This window comes from Anastrepha ludens, chromosome 2 (assembly GCF_028408465.1).
Source record: "Anastrepha ludens isolate Willacy chromosome 2, idAnaLude1.1, whole genome shotgun sequence".
In the NCBI taxonomy this organism is placed as follows: Eukaryota; Metazoa; Arthropoda; class Insecta; order Diptera; family Tephritidae; genus Anastrepha; species Anastrepha ludens.
The window spans coordinates 53,848,099-53,871,620 of record NC_071498.1 but is presented as its reverse complement, the minus strand read 5'-3'; the positions used below and the strand labels follow the sequence as shown (position 1 = coordinate 53,871,620).

At 38.0% G+C, this 23,522-nt stretch overlaps 1 protein-coding gene across 1 annotated transcript in view; it reads right to left on the bottom strand.

Moving 5' to 3' along the window:
- Positions 1–23,284, bottom strand: part of LOC128871155 (uncharacterized) — a 52,264-nt gene extending 28,980 nt beyond the window's left edge. The window contains exon 1 of the mRNA XM_054113307.1: positions 21,791–23,284. Coding sequence (XP_053969282.1) covers positions 21,791–22,620 — 830 coding nt within the window. The 5' untranslated portion in view covers positions 22,621–23,284. The remainder of the gene's footprint in view (positions 1–21,790) is intronic.
- Positions 23,285–23,522: the final 238 nt, after the last annotated feature.

Sequence of the window (23,522 nt, the reverse complement as noted above, 5' to 3'; positions counted from 1 at the left end):
TTAGGCCAAACTTTTTCTCCAATTCGCCATGTGTAGAGATCTACATATTCATACCTCCTCTGAATGGTAGTAGGGGTTTTTTGCAGGCACTTTTTCATGGGATGTTTTCTCTTTTTCCCTCTGATAAATAATCGCAGTTGAAAACAACTTTTGATGCTCAACAGTCGTGCCCGAACCTAAAACTATCAGCTGTTGTTTCATACCCAAACACACTTGACTACGACATTCGTCCTTTTTCATACTTTGGTATGATTTTTTCCAGGTGAAGGCCAACACCAGCATTGAGACATTGAACATTTGCGGCAATGTTGCTGACGGCAAAGCTGTGGTTGCCTACTAAATACATAACGCACAGCATTACATACTCGCATGTTATACACATTCATACATAGCATTGCTCTTACCCGCCAAAAACTCTTTTGTGATATTCTCCTTCCCGATATGCTTCCAAAACCATTTGCATTCACTCATTTATTATTATTTCCATTTTTGCTTGCAGCTGCTTACAGCTTCAATACGAATACGTTGCTTTCAACGTAATCACTTCGCTTTGAAAAATGATTTGTGTTTTCTTTGGTTATTGTGCATATGTGCCAAGTGCAACTACAATAGCAATAGTGGAAGTAAAATAATGGGTGATTTTGTAGGATATATCGAGGTATGAATTTTAGCTATTTGCATTTTTTGTGAAAATTAGTTTTTATGATTAAGAACTCTTAGATTCATCTGTCATGACAATGATTTTTAAATAAAAACAAAAAATAAAATTTAGCATAATTTTTGCCAACTATCGAAACCTTTGGCCCGAAACACCAAATAATAGAAACATTTTTTTCTAATAGCGGTTTTTTGGGACGGCGATGACAAGCCTCCGAGTATATTTCAACCACGAAAAATCTCCTCATAAGATCTGCCATTCGGAGGTGACATAAAAATTTAGGTTCCGCAGTTTTTCTAAAAATATCAAAAATCAAACATCACCTCAAACGAGAGAAGGTGCTCTACTGAACATTCAGTAATATATAAAGCGCCTTTCAAAGGTGGTGTCTAGATGTCTGTAGGGAATAATTCCTAGACGGTACCTTTCTTTATCTCTCACAGGTGATGAAAAAGCAGCGGCACTGGGAAATTATTTTCAAAAAGACCTATCAAATGGTGAGGATCAGCGAACGGATTTTTAGGACTTAAAAAACTTCTTGAAAAGGCAAAATAAAGTAAGGAAAAAGGCAGAAAAAGGCCCTAAAAAACAAAGAAAAAGGCACTAAAAACATAAAAAAAGGCAATAAAAAGTAAAAAAAAACCATTAGAAATAAGCAAAAAAAATTCATTTATTTTGATTGAGAAAAAAGGCACTTATCTTAGAATTTACAACTCAAATGAAAAAAGGAACTAGTTTCATTGCACGAAATTTTTGTTCTTTTTTATGACTTGGATCTGAATGGAGTTTTTTAAGTCAAACGCCTTACTGTTTATAGTTGTGGTAGCATTGTACTACAAGATGCATCTTAAAATTTTCGGGCAACATTTTCATGCGATTATCGCTAAGAAAGGTCTTGAATGTACTAAAAGTTCGTTCGACTTGAGCTGATACAAGTGGTGCCCAGTTTAAATATGGAACGTTGGAAGCTTGTAAATTTGTAGGGCTTGAGATGTTCTCCTCTCCTTTTAAAATTTTATCAACACTCCTTATTGTCTCCAAACCTACGTTGGCTGTAAAAACAGCTAGAAATTTTTCCAATACAAGTTTGGAAGCGGGTCGCCGCACTTCAGTAAGCCACTTCTGAATATTATCTAGAATATTCAATACCTCGCCAACTGGGGCTCCTAAAAAATTAATGTATGTACCTATGTAAATAATTTTTATTTTTTTTCATTAAACAACTTCTAAACAACCTGTTTTCTGAAAAACTTCAAAAACCTTTTCTTCCAAAATAAATCCAAAACTATGTTTTATATATATTAAATTAGGCAAAATAGAGTCTTTGTTTAACAATTGTTTGGAGAAACTGACACATGCAGCGTCGTCTGTTATGTGGTCAACTATTCTTTGTTGTCAAAGTTGTCGGCATAATACACGGCTGCAATTAACCACGTACCCCATCGAGTTATCACCTGCATAACATAATACAATATTTAAAATCAACAACAATAAAATATTTTTTAGATATACCGGCCGTAGGGGAAGAGATAAAGTTGGTTCAATTTCTTTGAAAACTGCCATTCTGGTTGGGCTTTTTAAGAAAACTTTCTTTAAGTTTGAAATCAAGGCGTCAACATCCGAGTATCTTGAGCGTATAGCTTCGCAGACTCGGTGTATACCATGCGCAATGCAAGTTATGTGAATCATATTGGGGTAGAGCAGTTTCAACGATGACGCACTCCTCTTCATGTAGGGCGCAGCATCCGTGACAAATACCAAAACCTTTTCGCGTTGAACTCCTTCTGGCCATAGAATATGCATAGAATCGTCAAAAACTGTTGCGATTATTGATGAATTCACACTTGCCAAAACCTCCACTGTCAAAAGATAACCTCGCCCGTTTTCATGCAATGGTCCAACAATAACGTTAGTTACACTGCGACCAGCTTTGTCTGTAGTTTCATCAATGGACACAAAAATGGGTTTTTTTCCTATTTCTAGACGAATTTTCTGAAGAATCGAATAGTAGCAGTCCTTGAGATAATTTTTTCTTACAGTTGATTCATTAGGAAGAGTTTTGTGAACGTACTTCTCAAAAAATGACTTAAATGCTTCACTTTTTAATTTATGTAATAGAAGGGAATGTCGGTTGCAATCATCATTTTAGTGAGATCCGCGTAAAATTCATTCTTTTGCATAAACGGCCCTATCATTTGGGTCTTGGTTTTTATTAATTGCATTCCTTTTACATGTTTTTCACTTTTGATGTCCTGCTGAAGATAATACTTTTTATCGTGATTTACTTTTTTTGAACAAGTGCTACAGAACAAAATGGATCCATCTGTATAAAACATATCAGAACCAAACTCTTTAATCAGCTCATTAATTTTTAAACTTGTCGCCGTTTTAGATTTCGGCATTTTTCGTTTTAATATTATCGTGTGCTCAGTTTTTCCAATTACGAATTGTTTTGAATAAAAAAGCTGTTGAGTTAGCAGTTGAGCAAACGCCTGGAATTTAGCAATAAATTTGGTACGCAACAGGGTGATATGAGCGTTATAAAATTATTGCTGAAAGAGTTGATATTGAATACATTGCACGATACAAATTTCTTCAACACCATTTTTATATACAAATCAATTTAAAATATGAACTTTTGAAAATTTGAAAAGGAAAAAGGCATTTATTTCAAAAAAGGCAAGAAAAGGCATTTATTCCGAAAAAGGCAAAAAAGGCAAAATGAAATGTGTATATCCGGCATCAACTAAAGCTGATTCGTCGTAATTTTAATCAAAACCACAATACCTGTTATCAGAAAAAAAAGGCATTTTCCATAAAATCCGTTCCCTGGTGATGATAAACAAATTGACACGAATCACAAAAATAAGTAATGCAAGTACACAAGAAGTGATATTACAGGGTTCGGCACTCGAAGTGTAAACAATTAAAAAGGCCTTAAATTTAGTTTGGAAAATTTCTTTGATTCAATTAAGAGTTTAAAATGTGTGAAAATAATACAAAATTAAGAATCAATTTATATTACTTTTGCTCGATATGACCACTTTTAGCTTTAAGTATGGCCCTGAGACGGTCCAGAAATGCATCGCAAGCTGCTCGAATGTGACTTGCAGGTATTTTGGCTCACTCGCGGATAATGGCTTTTTTCAGCGCCCCGAGACTGAGGAATGTTTTAGTACGGACCGTGCCCTCCCAAATGGCCCAAAAGAGAATAATCCAACTGATTCGCCTCTGGGGAGTTTGAGAGCCATTGTGTGGACGTTATGAAGTTCGAAACGTTGTTTTTTAACCCTTCTTGGTTCACTCGAGCTTTGTGATACTGTTCTCTTGAAACGTCCATGATCTGCCACGGAAATGTACCCAGTTATGAATCCAACAGCTTTGACTTCAAAAAGATAAAAGCTCACTTCCTACTATATAAAAAATTGCAGAAAAACTTTTACTTGACACGAAAAATATCATTTCAGATCATTCTCTTTTCAAAAAAAAAAAACGTTCAACTATCCAACAAATACATCGCGTTACACAAAAAAAAAAAGAACTTCAGATATAGAGAATAAACGATACTGAGTTGCTGTATTTTTGAACGTAGGAAGAGCATTTGACAAAGTTTGACACTAAGGTTTCTTATGTGAACTCAGCGCAATATTACCACTGGAATATTATTCAATTATCAAGAGCTACCTTACTGATCGTTGCTTCTACATAAAATACAATAGTAAATATTCACAAATTCATCCAATAACAGCAGTAGTTCTACAAGGCAGCGTTCTAGGACACTGGTATACAGGTTGCGACAAAAGCAAAGGTTGTTGTTATGCCGGTTAAGCTCAACAATAAAAATATAAAAGTTGAGGCATTTGAAAAAATATCTTGAAAACCATGTGGACTCAAAATTAATTTGGAAATATCACATGAAGCAGTGGGTCGAAATGAAAGATTCTCTGCACTGGTCATATCACAAATGTATAATTTCTAAGAAGACATCAAAAACGATGAGAGTTGATTCTAACTACGGCATATACAAGTATGGGACACATCATTCGAAGTACCAAATATGAGCAACTCCAAATAATACTCCAAGACAAAATAAAAGAAAAGAATTTGAATAATATTTTGTTGCATGCGTAATTGAGTCTCACCAATATTATCATAATAAAGAGAAATTATAAAAATTTCCTAAAAAAATGGTATTTTATTCAAAATCAACACCGGCCCTTAAAACTTAACCACCCTTTAATAAATAAGTGCGCCAACAGCCAGCAAGAAATAGGCAGCTCATGAAGGCAAAATCAAATAAAATACCTCAGAAACAGGTTTTCTTATTTATTTCAGTCTATGAAGAATAATTCTTACAGACTAGCAGAGGAAAAGTTTTTGTACCGCTAATATAGTAGCTTCATTTCAAAGTTTGCAGAAAGAAGCTTTTGCTGTGACTGAGCAATCAGTGACAATTTTTTTTGATAAAATATTAAATTTTACTAAATTTTCGAATAGATATCCTTAGGCAAGCAAATCTTTTATGGATTTATGCTAAATACGTAAAAATTAAAAGAACATAAATTATTGTATTTGTAATCGTTGAAACTTATTTTCCCCGAAATATGAGGGCAATCACTGACACCTTGAATAGCATTTAAGGTAAAGGCTAAAAATAGTCACATCGCTTTCCAAATATTATAAAGTTATCAATTTGAAATGCTCCTCTTTCCTGTTGAAATATGACATTGTTCAAATATCCACTGCGATGTCATAGATCTGAAAAGTACAATTTTTGGTGACCTCACAAAAAATGTTCTAGCGGAGGCGCTTATCACGACACATCTTTTACTTATAACCTACCCTGAAGTAATTTACAAAGATAATCCTTGACATTTGCAACTGCTACTCAATCGTTTAACTTGCATCAATAAAGCAAAGATTTGACAGCGGCACTAAAACCTAATATTGTTTTAGATCTATAAAAATCAAAACTATGTTAGAATCCCTTTGCCTAAAGCAAAAGGTGAAAGTATATTATTTTAAATGTGCATAGTTTTGCCAACGTTTTATTGAAAAGACATTTATACGCATTCCACAATGATGCCGGGTACTTTCCCAGTTTCTAGAGATATATGAATGGAGGAGCTTTATACAGGGTGGTTAAATTTTAAAGGGCGATGTTGAATGTAAACTTGACCTAAACCTCAAACTTTTTTCTGCATTTCTAACTAACTCAACTCGAGCAACGAGTTAAAGTTATTCAGGCTTATTATGAAAAAGGCGTTCAAATCAAAATGCATATCGCCCACTTCGTGAAGAAAATCATCTTCAGTGATGAGGCACATCTTCGCCTAAATGGATTCGTCAATAAACAGAATTGCCGCATTTGGGCAAATGATAATCCAAGAGTGATTACCCTCAAAGAGTGACTGTTTGGTGCGGTTTATGGGCCGACGGCATCATTGGGCCGTATTTTTTCCAAAATGAGGCCGGTCAGGCAGTTACTGTGAATAGCGTTCGCTATCGTGAGATGATAAGGAACTTTTTATGGCGCGAATTGAAAGATATGGATGTAGACGATATGTGGCCTCAACAGGACGGTGCCACTTGTCACACAGCTAACGAAGCAAAGGCTCTTTTGCGCGAAAAATTTGATGGCCGAATAATTTCACGTCGCACAGTGCGGCCGATTCCCAAAAAGCTGGCCAAAAGTCGAAAAAAAAAGTTTCTAGATAGAGTTTTTTTGTCTTTGGGTTGGCTACAGTAATGCCTTGAGTAGTGAAAACCGTTCATAGCAACGTCCTGTACCCTAAGTATCCTCTGTATTTTCAGTCGCAACGTGGCCTTCGTTTGAGCATCGTATTACTGTCGATGAATAGTGAAAGTTGTACACATTTGAAAGATTTTGTAATGGAGTAAATTGAACAAAACCAAATGGAATCATCTTCGGAAGGTTAGTAAAATACGAGAAATCTTTAGTACAAATCAATACCTCGACACAAAATTTTTAGCTGCAGCAATACGTAGATACATTTTTTGCAATTTTTTTTATAAAATTTGAGTTTTCAAACTGTATAGAATACAACGCCGTCATATGCTGCTTTGAAACCTATTAAAGGTTACTCAAAAAAGTAATGGTTACTGAATAAAATAAAATTCAGCTGCTACCACTTGCTACCTTGCGACCCCGAAAACATATAAATTTACATGCATCTTGATTATGTTCTTGAATATACGCTATTTCACGTGAGGGGGTGGCCAATAGGGGTGGAAAGGGGGGGAATTTCAAAATTTTAAGATCAAATTCATAATCAGCGACCCCGACAACCCCCGAGTAAGAAATTTTGAATCAATTACTTAATTTTTTGAGTTTTGGCCAGCTTTTCGGGAATCGGCCGCACTGTGCGTCGCGGAGATGTCAATTGGCCGCCAAGATCATGTCATTTGACACCGTTGGACTTCTTTCTTCGCGGTTATTTGAAAGAAAAGGTGTACGTCGATAGCCCAGCAAGAATTCAAGAGCTAAAGGATGAGATAACTCGGCACATTAACGGCATAGAACCTTAATTATGCCTCAACGTCATCGAAGATTTCGACCATCGAATGGAGGTGTGCCGCCGAGATCGCGGCGGCTATGTGGCCAATTTTTTATTTCATACGTAATTGAATCATACTAGTACTCACACTATAAAGAGAAATGATAATAAGTTCCTAAAAAATTTCATTTTATTTAAAATCAACACCGGCCTTTGAAACTTAACCACCCTTTATAAGCTGTCGCCGACTCTCAATGTTAAACGCACAGAATCTCTGCTAAGCCAAAAAAAACTGTCTTAGCCCGCCCAAAGGATAGGTATGCAAGCATATGACTTCTGTAGAATATGTCTTGATGAGGAAGAAGAAGAGAATATCTTGCCCCTTTTGTGTCATTGTCCTGCTCTATCCGGACGGAGATATGCAATTCTAGGCAGACAAGTTTTTAATGAATTGGAAAATCAAAATCTCAGTTCTGCAGAAATATATAGGAGATATTCTAAAATTTTTGAAAAGCACACACTGGTTTTATGAGAAATAGGGAAAGCTACCCACGTGGCATCACAATTGGCTATGAGCCTGAGTGTGTCCCACAGGACAACCGCTTCAACCTAACCTAACCTTTATATAATCAACATGCGTCATTGAACAGATTTGGCAAACGCCACCAAAGTAACATGAAAATCACAGCCTGTTGCATCGACGCGTGGCTGTTGGAGGACTCTAGAGCTGATTAGTTGATCCGAAACTGCCGCATTCCTAGTCTAGTGAAGGCCTCACGAAAATAAAGAAAGTGGAAGTAGGGCCTACAAATTGACCGCCCAGGTTATATGACGCGACTTTTTTGGAGCACTTTTTGTGCCACGAGGCGTCTTTGCTGATAAACCAGCAATGACTAATGACTCAAAAGCCAGCATACGGCTCTTTATTATTGATATTGGACCTGTTATAGTGGAAAAAGTGATAAAAATTACGAAATTTAATCGAGCTGACGATATTTAAAAGCCAGTTGCTTAGAAGCAAATTATTTATAAGTTTTAAGAGTTATAACACTTATAAGTTGATGGAATTAATCCATTCGCTTATTCATTAAATTTTTAGTACAATATATTTTATTTGGAAGTAAATCCTATACCTAGAAAAACACCCATTACCATATAAGTTTTTCCATGACTTTTTTCCAGATGAGTATATTAGTTCCCACCACTGCGTCGCTATGGCATGAGAAGGCACAGCCAATACAATTAAGAGCCACAGGTGTCCTTAAAAAGTTGGTTTCCTACAAACTTGAGTATATACATATAAGTGCATTTGTATGTGTATACAGTATTGTGCTAGGCCTAAACAGTACTTTGAGCTGATTTTATTTTGTATCTATATACATAAACCCTTTTTTATATCTTTATACGTAATTGGCGATTACACCCTTTTTGGGCGTTTGAGCGATTTCCTCCTTCCATTTGTTGCGTGCGTGTTGATGTTGTTCCGCAAATGGAACAATCGACATAAGTAATATAAGATATTTAACCGTTTTACTGGTTGAAGTCAACACATAAAATTGATGTTCGTGCAAGTAAACAAATTTCTGTATTTTTGCTCCACATCATTTAAAATGTATCAAAATTTTTCTATATATATAAAAAAAACAAAAGTTTTAAAATTTTCAGCGATTTTCAAATAACTGTATTTCATACTCACGTAGGTTTTAGAAAAAGAAATGTGAAGCTTTAAATCTCTAGTTTTAAAATTTTTATATGGAAAAATCTTCAAAGTAATGGATCACAAGAAGAACTCTATGAAGTAGCGTGAATTTTTGTTTTTAATTGAATTTTTTTATTTTAATAAAGTTTTTTTATTTCAAATTTTGTTTTGGTTTTTATTTAAATTTAAAGTTTATTTTTCAATCTTAATTTTTTTATTTAGTAATATAATTTTTTGTTTATTTCTATTTTGAGATGAATGGTTCCGTGTCTAGAAGTCCACGCAAGTGGGGAAAGTAACTGATTGCCATTCACTTGGGAGTGGCCAGGACGATTCTTCTGCATACGGTCCAAACAGCTCACAACTTCCGTGCTCGGCCCAAGTATCCTCTGGGTAGCTTCCGTACATCCGTTTGAGAGTGAGTTAATGTGAGAAGATGAAGGAACCCAGGATATCTGGTTGCGCGCTGGGTTTGAAACCCGCCACATTAAAGCATCGATTTCAATGAATACCAACAACAAAGCCTCGAATGAAACCCGCCACACTGATTCATCATTGCAAAATGGCATTGAGCTACACGTCCAGCTCAGTCAAGGTAGGAAAAGATCTCTCCGAAACTTTCACTACCGGCACAGAAAGATACACAGCGTTTTGGATTTAACATTTCAGCCGACTTCTATTATTTTTAAAGTACCAAGGAATTTTAAATCTTGCCACCGCCGTCACAACAAAAAACAATGTAAGCCTGGAGATAAGCCAACGAATCACGCTTGCTAATAGGTGTTACTATGGTCTCAGAAAGCAAATGTGTAGCAGAGACCTCGCTCTCCTTACAAAACTAACACTCTACATGACGCTCATCGTACCCGTGCTCCTCTATGGCACTGAAGCGTGGGTTGTGTCGAAGATTGATGCAGCCGCTCTTGGAGTATTCAAGAGAAAAATACATCGGAAAATCTGTGGTTCTCTTCTTGTTGACGATAATTACTGTCGCCAAATGAACCACGAGGTGGGTGAGAGCTATGGCGCTGGTTGGGCCACGACGAGCATATGGATGCAGCGCTCCAGCAATGAAGGTGTTCGGATGACAATTTAGAGGACAACGACGTAGGGCAAGACCATGCCTCCGATGGACGGACCAAGTCGAAGGAACACTATCATCGCTTGGAGTAACAAATTCGAGAAGGCGTGTGCAAGGCAGAGATGCCTGGCGAGAATTATTGCAGTTGACCTTAATCCGTACTTTGAGTCCACGGACTTCTCGCTGAGACATCGCACTTTGAATGAAATATGTATTCTTTTTCATCTATATTTCATCAGCCAATTATTCCATAGAAAATTAATTAGAGGTTTCAAAGGCTTGTAAATTCTTACCGAAACTTGTCATTGTTTTTTCGAAAGAAATTGTTATACATTTTTGATACAAATTTGTAGAATTAGGAAAAAAAAAATTTACTTTTAGAGGTTTTAGGGAAAATCGAGCACTGTGCAATTTTGCTGCTCGTCAAGCGCACAAATTTTATGCAACGGTAGTCTAGCGGTTTTCAAGTAACTTTGTTTATAGACGCTTATTTCAGTGCTTCCAAATTTAAGTAGGGTTATTTTTTATTATATTTTTAGTTCTTCAAAAGACCCGGCCTACGGTAAGATCAAACTATGTTGCATACTTTCAGGTAGAGTACTTTGTAAATCCATGAAATTGGATAACCACTCATCATCATAAATTCCTGGAGTTCCAGTATAGAACATAGGGACACAACGAATTTCTTCCATTCGGGTCTGTTTTGCACCAATTTCGTAACTTCACTCCACCTGAGTTGCATGGCGCGGGTTTCTGACTCCACCATTTTTCTTCAAGTATTTGCAGGGCTTTCACGTCTACGACTGCCTTGAAGGTTCCTGTCAATAGCGTCCCTCGTTAAGTCACCATTCCCTCTACGTAGAATATGGCCAATCCAGCCTCATTTCCTGTTTCGGCTTTCTAATAGTATTAGCTTTTGCTGGGTTCCGGTCCATAAGTCACCATTCGAAATAATATATGGCCAGAATATTTTGAGAGTTTTACAAAAACTTGTGGTGTCAGCTGACGTCACATTCAACGTTTCACAACCATAAAAATAAAGTCGACTTTATATTTGATTTAAAAAATCGCAGTATTGTGCGTCGTAAAATTGCCGTCAGAGAGCCAAATGCCGCCCCAGCTTTCATTATTCGGCTTTTGATATCATCGGTCGAACCTCCAGAGACCTATATAACCCCGCCTAAATAGCAGAAAGGTTGTATATCTTCGAGATCGATACCATCAATTGATAAATTTTGCATATTTTCTGTGTTTATACGTATGACTTTGATTTTCGGGATACTGATCTTCAGACCGGGCTTATCAGCTCCTTATCGCACTGCACGAATCTTCGCTGCCATGTCAAGATAGTTGTGGGACAGAAGACAGATGCCAGACGACCGAGACCTTGGGTCAATACGAAAATAATGCAGTGCTGCTAAATCATTCGCAACATTGAATGGAAAGAAAATTTTATGTTTATTGACTACTCTTTACGTAAGTGGTGAATCAAAGGTTGGTCTTGATAAAACAACTAATGTTATGCATGTATTTCACTGTTCAACAACAAAAACATTCCGAAGCTTTAATTTCATCTATGAAATCATTCTTCTGTTCCATCCATATAAATAAAAATCAATTTGCTTTGGCCTTCAAAAATGTTTCTTCAAAACTTGTTTTTTGTTTGTTTGAAAAGTTCTCCTCCGATATTCAAATATTTTTTTAAAGGGTTCATGTAAAATGTTCAAGAAATAAATTCTTTGTTGGGTGCTTATAAGTTAAGATAAATGGCTGCCCAAGCGTGGGCCCACTTCGACAAAGAATCAAACTCGTCCATTGTGGTTCCATGCCAAGGGAAGATAGAGGAGTGGGAGGGTAACAAAAACCGAACAGGGCGAAAGAAGAAAGAAAGTGCTTTGGATTGAAGCATGATGACCAACGGTGACTATAAAGGGTGGTTCAGTTTCAAGGGCCGGTGTTGATTTTCAATAAAATACAACTTTTTTAAGAAATTATTGTCATTTCTCTTTATAATGATAATATTGGTACGGCTCAATTACGTATGGAATAAAATATCGGCCAAATGGCCGCCGCAGCCTCGGCGGCACACCTCCAATGGTCCAAATTTTCGATGACGCTGAGGCATAATTGAGGTTCTATGCCGTTAATGTGCCGAATTATCTTATCCTTTAGCTCTTGAATTGTTTCTGGCTTAGCGACGTACACCTTTTCTTTCAAATAATCCCAAAGAAAGAAGTCGAACGGTGTCGTTTCCGTTTAGGTTTGGTTCACATTCAACATCGGCCCTTGAAATTTAACCACCCTTTATTATATTAGTTAACCGCTTCAAGCAGTTGATGAATTTCAGTAGCTGTGTAAGGTTTAAACCAGCAATATCGACAGGTATAGCAAAAAAGTGAGAGCCCAGATATCTTAATCTTAACCCGACGAAAGCAGAGCAGCTGAGGAGGAGGTACTGAGATGATTCCACATCATCCTCCACATGAATTCTGAGGAAAGGACTTTAACCAATCACAAGTCTCACCACATGACCAACTCACGGTCATTGCCTTTAAGGAATCCTGCCAAATTCGAGAGCTGAAGGATCTCACGACATTGCATGTCTGCGCATTAACTCCGCGCGCAATGAGTTGACGTAAGGCCCATCTTTCAAGGAGGAGACCACAGGTTCTCAAGTGTACCCCAATTCTCTGACTTTGCAGTGAATCCGTCTCAAGGGTCCTCTGTGTATAAGGTACATATCCTACTGTTCTGAAGGTCTAATTGAGCGAATGCCCTATATTCAATATCAGTCCATGACTAAACTATTCGAAAAATTTCGATTCATCTTTAATATCTGCTAGAGGATTAACATACAGATCTTAAATATTCACAGTAAGCCTTAGTATACCCACAACATTGAACTATTGAATTTGTGTTCCTTCATAAATTTATAGTCGGCCAAGTATACCAGATTTTGTGCTAAACTCTTCTCATTTGAAATTTCATTCGCATAAGGGGGCAGCTAAGGCTCATCGAAAACTTTGAAATACGTACGACTAGTTTGTGAAAGAGCCGACATTCTTCCTAATCGATGGCTGAACCGAATGTTCACGTGCCAAAGTGCTCGTATGTTGTTGGTCACAGTCAGAGTGATATTTATGAATCACTAGAACTGAGTGGAATCGAGAGAAACCATCGCAGACGACCGCTAGCGTACGCAATTAGTTCGTAAGAGTCGAACACTGAAGGAAAACTGTTCCCAATATCAATAGAGAGACGACATAGTTATTCTCCAACATGATAATGCACGACCTTGTGCCGCCAAAGGGGCGGCAGTCACTAGCCATTCTCTTTAAATGGTTCTTTTTATTCGATTATTATTTACTTTTTTCTATGGCACATAACCTGGCTGATCAGCATTTTCGCTTTAATAAAGAAGTGAAAAATGGCATAACATGAAATTCGTGCGACTTCCGAAAGGTTAAAAAAAAATAAATAAGTAATACATTTTTTTAAATAGCACCTTATATTTTGTTGGAAAAGCAGCGGAAGCGAGGCTGTACACCTTTTTGATATTAGTTTGCAAATACACATGAAGTAAATTTTAGCCCATTTGTTTGCTTAATATTTACTTTGGCAGGTGAAGTGCAATTTCTTAAAATGAAATGTGAAAATTACAAAGAAAAAGAAAATACCAAAAACTTTTGCAACATTTTTGCTTTTTTAATGACTTGAAAGGGGTTATCTCCCTTGGGCGACCTTTTACCATCTACATACTTCACTTATACTCTCACTTGTGCTCCAATATTTCCACCACCTTAGAGTTCTACAGCGAAAGTATTTTACTAAAAATATTTGCTGTTAGCCACTTTGCTTTTCTTTTTACAGAGAATGTCTAAAACATGAAAGAATGAATTAATGAGTAATCAAAGCATGACATTCGCCAGTTTTTGTAGATAAACTTTCTACAAATGCACCCCTTCTCTGTTTTTCATATTCTCTGGGTCTACCTGTCATTCATTTAATATTATGTTATCGCTTTATTTAATATTTCAATTTCACTTTTGTGTATGTTTCCAATGGCAAGTCAGCTCGTTTGTGTTGGTGAATTTGTTTCTGCTTATTTTTCTGCAGACACATCACCTTTGTAGCCGAAGTTTGAAGTTAAAAGTCAAAAAAGACAAATTATGTTGTATTGTGCGAAGTGGGTGGAGAATTACGGCCGTGGGCTAGAAATTAGGCATGATTTTACTGCGAATTTCTGACATTTTCCGCTGTGTTGTTATGGTTTGAGAAAGGTGGTGGTAGGCGTATTGTTGGCTTGAGTTGAAGCAGCGGGTCATAGCTTAGCTGAACAAGTCAATTACTCACTTTTGTTGATTTTTAGAGCGGAAAACAGGTTAAAATACATGAAGCGCTAGCTTTGATCGTAAGTAAATTTCCGTTGCACTTCGAAAAGTTCTGCTTTGCTTTAAAAAGTGGCAGTTTGAGTGGTTATAAAAATATCGCTTAAAGGTTATTAAATATATTTGGTGAAAGTATTATTTTAAATGCAATTAAAGAAGTATTTGATAACAAATTTATTTATAAACAATTTTATATTAGGTAGGGGAATAAATTCATAGCGTTTTTATGTTTTCTTTTATTTTACTATTTTTGCTCTTCGATAAAAGACCTTCGATAGAAGTCTTTCTGCGCTTCAAAACTATGTTAATTCTATTTTTGAGCTATTTAATTTTTTTCTTTTGTTGTAGTTTGAAATGGAATACCCAGGAGGCAAAAATCCACATTTTCGACACCTTCCTTTTTTCCTTTTCATCGTGCTCAAAAAGCTGTCATAGCAGCCTGGGACATTTGCGACGTATATGGAGAAGGTGTCATAAGCGAGTCTTCAGCACGAAAATGGTTTGCAAAGTTCAAAACTGGCGACTTCGACGTGTCATGCGTCCCGCAGCGGAAGGGCTTCTGAATTCGATGAAGAACGTCTAAAATGAATTTTGAAGGAGAGCAGTCGCCAAACCAGTCTTGAATTGGCGGAAAAAATGAACTGCGATCATATAAAGATTCTTAATCACCTTCATTCAATGGAATTTACCGAAAAATTGGGAACCTGGGTGCCTCACGAGATTAATGAAGAAAAAAAAAAAGTCGCCCTCAAATTGCTTCTCAGCATCTCGCACGCCATCGAGGAACAACCGGTGATAAACAGCTCTTTTTGTACTGAATCGTTGAGATGAGATGAGAAAGAGATGAGAAATGGTGTCTTTACATCAATATGAGGCAAATAGAAAAGTGAGTGGCTCCAAGAGATACGCCAAAGCCTAGAGTCAAACCGGGTGTTCATTTAAAGAGGATCATGATATGTGTTTGGTGGGACTGGAAGGGCATGGTGCACCAGGAAATGCTCGAAAAGAATGCCGCGGGCAACAAGGAGCTCTACATTGCCCAACTACCCCGCGTGAATGAAGCTATTCGACTGAGAAGACCTGATCGACGTGGTCAAACCATACTCCTTCACGACAACGCCAGGCCCCAGGTTGTACAAGTCGTCAAAGCCGCACTCAAAGAGCTCAAATGCGAGGTTCTTCAGCATCCGCCGTATTCTCCGCACCTTTCCCGCTTCCTGTACAACCATATGGTCAAAGAGGTCCTTAGAAACTTAAAACTTCTTTGATACCCGACTACTTTTGTAACTTTAGCCAATTATAAAAAAAATGTTTTGCTTTGTTATCTTTTTAAATTCTTTTTAAAAAACTAGCAACACACAAACACTCAAACTTACGAGGTCGCGAGCTCTTTTTCGCCATGAGTGAATCGGAGGAGGTTCAGCGAGTTTCTCAAGTTTAGAAAGCCTCAGTTCCAGAATTTTGTGATTAATCATACCATGCATTTCCCGCGCGGTATGGAAACTGAGTCATTACTTCCAGTTCTTTTTGCAGCAGCTGTTTAAAAGATTAGGTGGACCCATCTCAGCGCTTTCTTCTTAGATATCTTGCTCTTGAAAGACTAATATTTGGGCATCTTTCATTTCTTTTATCAAGTTCAAGGTCGCAGAACTTTGCTTACCAAATAACTTGAGAATAACACGTTAAAGTAAATTGACCAGCTTAGAAAAAAATGAGGTCTAGGAAACGTGAAATCAAAACTGAGTATTTGTTTTATTTCAGTAAGAGACCTAGTAATGGGTGCATAATTAAAACAATTTGATTTCAAAATTTTAACCTGTAACGGAAAATGAAAGGATATATTTGTTCGGGGAATATTCAAGCTTATATGCAACATCTAGCAACCAAAAATCACCAGGCAATGTCATATATAAGCGTCAATGATTGGATTATGCGCCTTGAGGGTCTTATGAGATATATGCGTTACTTAAACTTAAGAGAATGCAGAGCAAACTAGAAAAGGCTGTGTTGAGGTCTTCTGATCTTTTGGGAGTAAGCAATATAAATTGAATTCCAAACCACTGAGATGCACTCCAACTTAACCTTCATGTGCCCGGCTTACAACATTTGTAGTAAATTGTGAAAAAAAGTGAGATAAAAAAAAAATTTCCGAAACAAGGGTGCCCGAATTTTTTAGTAGTTTCCTGATTATCAAATCAAATTCAATTAAGAGTATAATAACACTCGAACTATTATTTTCCTGACCTCTAGACCCTACTTGAAAAAGACATCATCTTGCGGCCGGCTTACTACATTTGTAGTAACCATATAAAATGTATGCAAAATAGAATTTTATAGTTGACTTCAGCCATCAATGCTTCAACAAATTCTAGTAGATACGAATGAAAAAGCGCGAAAGGGAGATAAAATAATCTGGGAGAAATTAACCTTAATTGAACTAAGAGCATTTATAGGTCTTGTGTTACTAGCAGGTGTAAATAAATCAAATGACGAAGATGTGGATGTGCTATGGAGCCAAGAATGCATTTGCTTTTATCGAGCAGTAATGCCTAAGTCACGCTTCAAAGAAATTGTTTGATTCATTAGATTTGACAGCGAGCGTACAAGAGCATTTAGGCTAGAAGCCGATAAGGCTGCTCCAATATCTGAATTGTGGACAAATGAACGCAAATCTGCGCAAATATTACCAACCAACTGTGGATGAACAATTATTTGCTTAGCGCAGTCGAACTAGGTTTACTCAGTACATACCCTCTAAGCCTGCCAAGTATGGGATAAAGGTTTGGTTTGCATGCGATCCTAAGTCGTTCTATCCACTCAAAAGTGAAATATATACTGGAAAAAACTCAAATGCTGGTCGAGCAAATAACGTAGGTGAAGGTGTTGTGCAAAGGTTAGTACGCCATTGGGAGAACACCGGAAGGACTATTATTTGTGACAATTTTTTTACATCGCTAAACTTAGGCAAGTATTTAATGTCTTGGTACTGTTCGTCAAAATAAAACGTTTGTACCATATGAAATGAAGGCTGACCGCAATCGTGCTGAAGAATCTTCCATTTTCGGGTTTCTCGATGGAAAGTTTTCTTTGGTATCTTATGTTCCAAAAAGAGGCCAGTACTTGCCAGTACACCTTTGACAAATTCAATTGTAGCTGAAAAGAAAAACAAGCCGCAATACATCCTTGATTACAATGCAAACAAAGGAGGCGTCGACGCAATGGATAAAATGCTTTCTGCATATTCAACGAAACGCAAAACATTGCGTTGGCCCTTGGCCATGTTTTATAACACGCTGGACATAAGTGCACTTGCATCATTCATCATTTACTCGGAAAACAATCCATATAACCGTCGCACAGACGCGCGACGAAAGTTCTTGCGGAGCTTGTCTAAGCAGCTTTTTATGCCAGCAATTGAACAGCGCTCTCAAGTTCCCCGGGTGCGGGGATTCCATCAAACACGTAAAGCTATCGAAATGGCACTGGATCGATCCGTTTCTGTTGATTCATCTATTTTACCTGATATTTCCAACGATAAACAACCAAAATATCCTGTACCTTGTCAATACTGTGAAATAGGAAGTCGTAACAACACACGAAAAATCTGTAGTTGGTGCAAAAAAGCAGTGTGTAATGCACATGTCGAAACATATATTTTGGGAAAATGTTGTTCAACTCCTGAAAATTAAAACATTTTTTGTATTAAAATTATCACCTGAATTCAATATTTTTAAATAAAAAGGTTATTACACACGTACAAGTAAAAAAAAACACCATACAAGTCTTTTTTTCTTAACATTACATTGGTTTTGCATGCAATTACGTAGTTACTACAAATGTAGTAAGCCGACCGGGTACGTAAGTTTTATATCCCGGGCACATGAAGGTTAAACCTCACTAGAGATTTATTAGGTGCTTTCCTAGTATAATGTTCCTTAGAACCTCGCGTAGAATCGCATAAAGCCCTAGTTGGAATAGACCTTGGAAATATGATAATAAAACTAATGTGACTAACAAAAACGAACCTTGAATCAAGAGCATTATCCCGATATGAAAATTCATTTACTGTCAAAGACGAGCATAAGAATTGGTAGGGTTATTTCTATTGGAGCCAATCGGATTTAGAACTTTTTGAACGAATGTCATGTGGCGACATTTACTGATATTGAGCGACAATTTTTTTCTTATACTCCATTCGGATAGATTATTAGAATCACTTTGTACTAACGAAACATCCAAGATGCAAGTAGTTCTGATGCAAATTTTCAAATCACCAGCATAGCTAAAACAAACACGAATGCCATTAATAAAAAGCTCAAGCCGATCAAGAGTGCTCGTCTGAGTCACACCAAAAGTGACAATGAGCTGGTGTGATTTGATGCTGTAGCTGTATGAGGTTTGGGTAGAGAGGTAGGATCTTCACCGAAACAGAAAATTTTAATGCAAATCTAACTTTTCAGGACTCCACGGTAATATACTATGTGCAGAAATCCATTAGGTAGGTAGGTAGGTGAAATGGTTGAAGTGCCGGTCTGGCACTCCTCAAGTAGCACTAAAGCGCCGTTTTGATACGAATATGAGACCTCCAATAGGCAGATATCTACAGCTAGCCGAAGCTGTTGATATAATGGAGGAGATTGATTGGATTTAGGTTGGCGCGCTGTCCCAGGTTGTCGAAGCCCGGACATTTAAAGAGTAAGCGCTCTACAGTCTCCTCCTCTGAAAGGCCCCCACAGCTTCTGCAATGGGGGTTAAATGTTAACCCTAGCTTTTCCGCGTGTCTGTCGATCATTCAGAGACCGGTAAACACAGATACGAGTTCGGAAATTGAAGGGCGGGGAATCCAAAGCACTTTATGAGTCCTTCATATATTGTACTGGAGCCAAAGGGTTTTCGAAATAGCACATAAAAAAATGGAGCTCCATCTTCTCTGCGCTTTTTTGAGAAATAATTTGTGCAGTTCCCCTTTAACAACTGTCAGGGGGATACCGATGACTGAGAAAGAGGTCCCTGTGGCCAGTTCGATCCCCTTCCTGGCAAGCTCATCAACAATTTCATTCCCTCTATGTGCCTATGTCCTGGAGCTCAGATCAGAGAAATTTTACCTGCATGCCTACGAGATTTGATCTCCTCCTTACAGGAGTTTACTAATTTCGTTCTGCACCATGGCGTCGTCAGAGCCTTAATCGCGGCTTGACTATCGGAGAAAATGTTAATATCTCCATCGCTCCCACGTTCCCTAAGCATTTTGCATGCCTGCAGGATCGCAAGGACTAGCAATGTTCGGCAGTTTCAAGGAGATAGATAATAGCTGATTTAGAGAAAACCCCTGCTCCGACTCCCGATTCCATCTTGATCCATCTGATGAAAAAAGTCCCAATTGAGCAGTTCATAAACACTCAAAACGATCGTACAGGGTGGCTGATGAAAGCCGCTACCAAAAAAAATTGAATAACTTTTTTTCTTTTTAAGTTATCTGCTCCATTTTTGTTTTAATTTGCAGATTGATCTTTAAAATTTATTAAAATGGATAGCTGGGACACGCAAACAAGAATTTGGATAGTCCGCCGCTATCACGCACTGGAGTCCGTAGTTTTGGTACAGAGAGAGTACAGGCGGATGTTTGGCGGCGATCCCCCGAGCAGATGGACCATAATGACACTGGTGAATAATTTTGCTGAGCAAGGAACAGTCGCAAGAAGGCCTTATCATCGAAACCCACCAGTTCGGACGGAGGAAACGATCGCTGCTGTAGCTGCAGCTATACAAAGCAATCCACGGGTTTCAACAAGAAGCTTTTCTGCTCAACTTGGTGTCAGCCGACAGTCTTTGCAAACAATAATGCACAAAGATTTAGACTTATTTCCCTACAAAATTCAAATGGTTAACAAACTGAATGCAGCAGACTTGCCGATTCGCTTGAAATTTTGCCAGAAGATCCTGCAAATGGTGGAAGAAGACCAAAACATGTTAAACTGCCTTTTCATGTCTGATGAGGCCCATTTCGATTTAAACGGCAATGTGAACAAACAAAATTGTCGAATATGGAGTACTTCTAACCCACAGATACTACACGAGACGGAATTGCATCCTCTTCGCGTGACAGTGTGGTGTGCGGGCCTTATTTTTTTGAAGAAAATGGTCACACCGTTACGGTTACTGGAGACCGTTATTTGAAAATGCTGAAAGAATTTTTCTATCCAGAACTACGCCGAAAGAGAATTCCTTTCAACTCTGTGTGGTTTCAACAAGATGGGGCAACGTCTCACATAGCCCAGACTGTTATGACAGAGTTGCGACGAAAATTTCCCAATAAACTGATTTCAAGAAACTCCGAATTTCGTTGGCCCCCCAGGTCGCCTGACCTTACTGCACCTGACTTTTTCTTGTGGGGTTTATGTAAACAAGAAGTTTATAAAACAAAGCCAACAAATTTGGATGAACTAAAACAATCCATTCGGACAACAATTGCGGCTATTCCTGTCGCAACTCTCAAAGCAGCAATGAACAACTTTTTACTAAGATGCCGCACTTGTGTCAACGAGCATGGGGGTCATTTAAATTCAATTATTTTTAAAACTAGTTAAGCTACATTTAATAAAATTTAATGACCCTCAACTTGAAAAAAAATAAATGAATTCCATACACTAAAAAAAAGTTATTTGAGTTTCTTAATGTAGCAAAATTCATCAGCCACCCTGTATTTACTTGACCGAACGCTCATACGAGAATTTGAGCCTACGTATGGCCACTCGAAGCAATTTCCCATCGCAAGTAATGGTTTGGGCCGCATTGACCGCTGGTAGACGCTCTCCAATCATTTTTATCGAGCCTGGTGTCAAAGTGAATGCGTCTTATTATCGGGAAAATGTTTTAGAAGCTGCTTTAGAGCCATGGACACGCAAACATTTCGGTCGTAGACCATGGACGTTCCAACAGGACTCGGCACCGACTCATAAAGTTCGTGTGAACCAAGACTGGTTAAAAAATCATGTTCCACACTTCATTTCGTCCACACAATTCGGCAGACGCAAATCCGATGGACTATTCCATCTGGTCCATTTTGGAGAGCAAGGTGAGCACTAAAAAATATGCCAGTATGGATGCTTTGGAAAAAGCGATTATACGAGAATGGGCCAAAATACCTCAAGATCACAATCGTGCAGCATGCAACTAATTTTTTGACCAAGGTGGTCATATCGGGCTAAAGTGAATATATGTTAAAATTGTAATCATTTTTGAACAATTTTGTCTTTGAAGTTAATAAAAACTAATTTCACACAAAAAGTTATGGTGTTCACCCTGTATGTGAAGTTCAAAATATTCGCTCGATATCCGAATTAAAATATTCCAGAATTTTCTTTGGAGTTTCTTTGAAATTCAAGCACAATATATTTTATGTATCAAATATAAATTTGACAAACAAATTTCATAGTCATCACTCACCTGTCCGCTTTCTTGACACCGGACCACATGGCTGCCGACACAGGTGGCATGAATCGCAAATTGCCCACAGGCGGTGAGGCATAGGGTATACCACGATACGCTTCCACCGGATCCAGATGTCGACCTTCCAGTTGCACAATAACACCGGATATAGCGCCATTGCGCGTGTGTATGATGCGCGACGATAGTTGCGCTGGCAGTTGATCAACTTGCACGCCATGACCATGACTATTGACATTGTTGTTGGTAATGCCACCCCCGCCTCCACCACTAACATTTTGACGACTGCTACGTCCACTACTAGTGCCGCTACTGCCTCCACTGCCACCACCAATGGCGGTACTACTCGTCAGTGAGGCGGATGTTAATAAGGCAGCGGATGAAGTAGCAGCGGCTGACTCACTGTTGCCCGTCAATGAATGTGATGGCATTAACAGCGAATTGGCTGCGGTCAATGAAGCAGATGCAAATGAAGATGAGACTAATGATGCTGATGATGATGACGATGAAGAACCAGTGTTGATGCCGGCGCTGTCAGCGGACGTTAATGAGGCATCAGATTGCATGGAGATTGAATCTGCATCGGAGGCGGAGATGAGTGCGCGAAAAACAGCTGAGGTACTGCTGGCGCTGCTGCCGTTATCACGTCCGCTTCGACTATAATTTCTCGTGTTGCCATTTTGATTGTTCGCATTGTGAGTTGATGTTGCCGCCGTGGCAAATAAGCCGCTGTTACCGCCGCCGCCGATACATGCCAAGAGTAGGAGGAAGGTTATTAATGCGGTTGTTGTTGTTGCCAGCAGGTGAAAATAACGTAGCAACATTATCATTATGGCGCTACGTAGCGCTGTAAGCGTTTATGGCTATTGTTGCTGCAGCTGCTGTTGCTACTGGTATTACTGTTACTGCTGCCGCTGCCCCCGTCGTTGTTGCGTTTACGAACTATTGTAAATGTTGTTGCTATGCGTGCACTACACGGCTGGCAGCGCTTAATGGCGCCTTACTTTTATTATGGCAGTTGAAATTACTTTACTTGGTACTTTGCGACTGCCGCCTCAACCTCACTATTGATGGCAGTTTGACAAATTCCCAGCGATTATTGGGTAAAATTGCTTTTGTTGTGTTAATTGCAAAAGTTACTTCACTTAATTATAGGTGTGACTTTGTTTTTTTTTTTTTTGCTTATACTTTTACGCTTTTTAAGCTAAATAAATTTTTTTACTTTCACTTATCACCTTCTTTAGCCTTTCGTTCTGTGCTCCTTCTAATGCATAACATTTTTATTTTCATTGCAGTTTGATTTATATTTTACGTTTTATTTCCATACCGATGTGCAAATCTCCTATGCATAGGAGAACCTCTTTCCTTTTTGTTTTGTTTCAAAGCTCAGCTGAGCCACATGAAATCGTGCTTTAGTTTTGTAATATTCGAAAAGAGTGCACTGTACCAGTGTACACCCTGCAACATTTGTCTATTTGCCACTTCTTAGTTGGTTGACCTAAAAAGAGGAAAAAAAGAGGAAAGGTTACTTTTTTCGCAAGTAAGAATATGTAAAAATGTGTATGTAGACAAATGTAAGTGACTGCATATCAGCTATGTACTACCGATAAATATTAGCAAGAAATACTATGCAATCTGTATTTATGTCAATGTCTATTCAAATATCAATCAAAAATTCGTTTTTTCGTTTTTATTTATTTCAAGTTTAAAATATAATTATTGTTTTTACAGA